Source organism: Babylonia areolata, chromosome 31, assembly GCF_041734735.1.
Source record: "Babylonia areolata isolate BAREFJ2019XMU chromosome 31, ASM4173473v1, whole genome shotgun sequence".
NCBI lineage: Eukaryota > Metazoa > Mollusca > Gastropoda > Neogastropoda > Buccinidae > Babylonia > Babylonia areolata.
Genome location: NC_134906.1, coordinates 24909435 through 24911704, shown reverse-complemented (window position 1 = coordinate 24911704; position 2270 = coordinate 24909435). Strand labels below are relative to the sequence as shown.

General features: G+C 42.6%; 1 protein-coding gene across 1 annotated transcript in view; it reads left to right on the top strand.

Annotated features, from left to right (window-relative positions):
- The first annotated feature begins 495 nt into the window (after positions 1–495).
- Positions 496–2270, top strand: part of LOC143275965 (mechanosensory protein 2-like) — a 17721-nt gene continuing 15946 nt past the window's right edge. The window contains exon 1 of the mRNA XM_076580322.1: positions 496–865. Within this exon, the coding sequence (XP_076436437.1) occupies position 865 (1 nt within the window). The 5' untranslated portion in view covers positions 496–864. The remainder of the gene's footprint in view (positions 866–2270) is intronic.

Sequence of the window (2270 nt, the reverse complement as noted above, 5' to 3'; positions counted from 1 at the left end):
CATACACACACACACAAACCCGCCAGAATGACAAGAGTGCTTTACCACCATGGAGATTCTGTGGAAGTACCAATCGGGAATTGCAAAACTCGTCTACCGGCACAACAAAAGAAATGCTTGACAATGGCAATTTTTCTCCTTATCTTTTTTCCCCCTTTAATTTCCACTCAAGTAACTCTTGCAACACTCCGGCAACTGTATGAACGACAGTTCGCGCTATATTCAGCCTTTTTTTGGGGGGGGTGGGGGGGGGGGCACAAGGTGAACCGAAAACTTTCGCAACACACGTGGCAGTAGAAGCGAAAATTCGCTCAGTACAGGACCAATAACCTTTCGTATGTTTACAAGGTGGAGTAGGCCTATAGATCTGGTCTATCTCAATCACATATCGAACACTATACTATAGGCTATGAAGCAATAACCACAAATGTCCCGATCGCCTTCTGCATTATTCCCGCGCAGTTCCTGAGCTTTCCCAATACCCTGACACGATATAAAAGCTCTGGTGCTGACTACTCCCACCAGAGCGGACTTTAAAAAGCTGAGAGGTATAGCAGATCGAACCCAAGACGTTGTTTTGCTGACTTCACTTAGTAAATTATTAACTAACATTCTATTTTCCTTGCTTAAACAAGGAGGTCGAATTGATCGAAGAGAGAGAGAAAGAAGGGAGATCGATGTGTCAGAATCAAGCCCCGATCAATATTGCATAGCGAAAGGGCTACAGTATCATTGGAGCGTGTCGACACTTGCATTGGAGTTGTTTTCTCCGCGTTCATTTTGTGCACAGCGGCCCGTACGAAGTGTGGTGGTTGAATTTCGTTTCTGCCAGTCGAGAAAGGGACAAAGAAAGAGAAGGTTTAAAGTAAGTGCCTACGTTCTCGCAAACTGTCTGTCTGCCTGTCTGTGTCTGTGTCTGTCTCTCGTTCGTTTGCTTGTTTCCAACGCAACCAGATTGAAAGCAGAGCTCCTGAAATTGATCACCTTCGAGTAGGTCTGGTACTGCGTTTTGTTGTTGTACTGTTAGTGTGTAGGCGAATTTCACATGTCTGTTTGATTCACGTGTTCTGTATGTTTGCAAGTTTTGTCAGATTGTTTGCACCATAGTTTTCTGTAGCTCCTGTGCGTATGAGTATTGTTGGACTAAGTCTATGTCTCTGGCGCGTGCACACGCACACACACACACACACACACACGCACACACAAGTGCGCTCGATGATACGAATACACAAAATAACAACAACAATGTATGCATTACATACTTTTCGACGGCAGTTCGTCCTGTCAGAATGACACAGTTCACAGAGTTTCACACTGCAGATTTTTGCCTGTTAGAAACAAATCATTCATTCATTCGTTCATTTGATTAATCGTTCATTCCTCGCTTCCTTCCTCCCGTCTTTCCTTCTTCTTTCCTTCTTCTTTCCGTTACACGACCAACATCGACTTACCGATGACTCTGTCGTGGTTCATGCATGCTGGGTATTTTCGTGTCTCCATAACCCACCGAACACTGATATGGGTTACAGGATCTTTAACGTGCATATTTGATCTTCTGCGTGCGTATACACGCGAAGGGGGTTCAGGCACTAGCAGGTATGCACATATGTTGACCTGGGAGATCCTAAAAATCTCCACCCTTTACCCACCAGGCGCCGTTACCGTGATTCGAACCCGGGACCCTCAGATTGAAAGTCCAACGCTTAAACCACTCGGCTATTGCGCCCGTCCTTTGTTCATTCGTTCTTTCGTTTATTTATTCATTCCATTATTGATGTATATATTCGTTGTTCTATTTATTTCATTAATTAATCAGCTAATTCGTTTGTTCGTTCGTTCGTTTCAGTGTTTATTCATTCGTCCATTCGTTCGTTCGTTTGTTGATTCTTTCGTTCATTAATACATTTCTTCTTTCGTTCGTTTTTTCATTCATTTGATCTGTATTTCATTCGTTCATTCATTATTTAGTTACTATATTTGTTAATGTGTTCCCTTCTCATTTCGTTTCCTCGTTGTTAATTCAGTTTGTTTGCTTGCTTTGATTCTGTCGTTTAGTGTAGTAACGGTTTTGTTTGTTTATCGGTTTGATAAATTGCGCAATAGTTTTCTCCTCTGGTGGCCTAAATATCTTTATCGCAGTTGAGACACACACACACACACACACACACACACAACACAACACAAAAAGAAAACAGCAATGAACACTGCTTCTATTTCTGTTCACCTATTTCACAATCTCTTTCCTTCACAGCTGAGCGATAAACAACCCA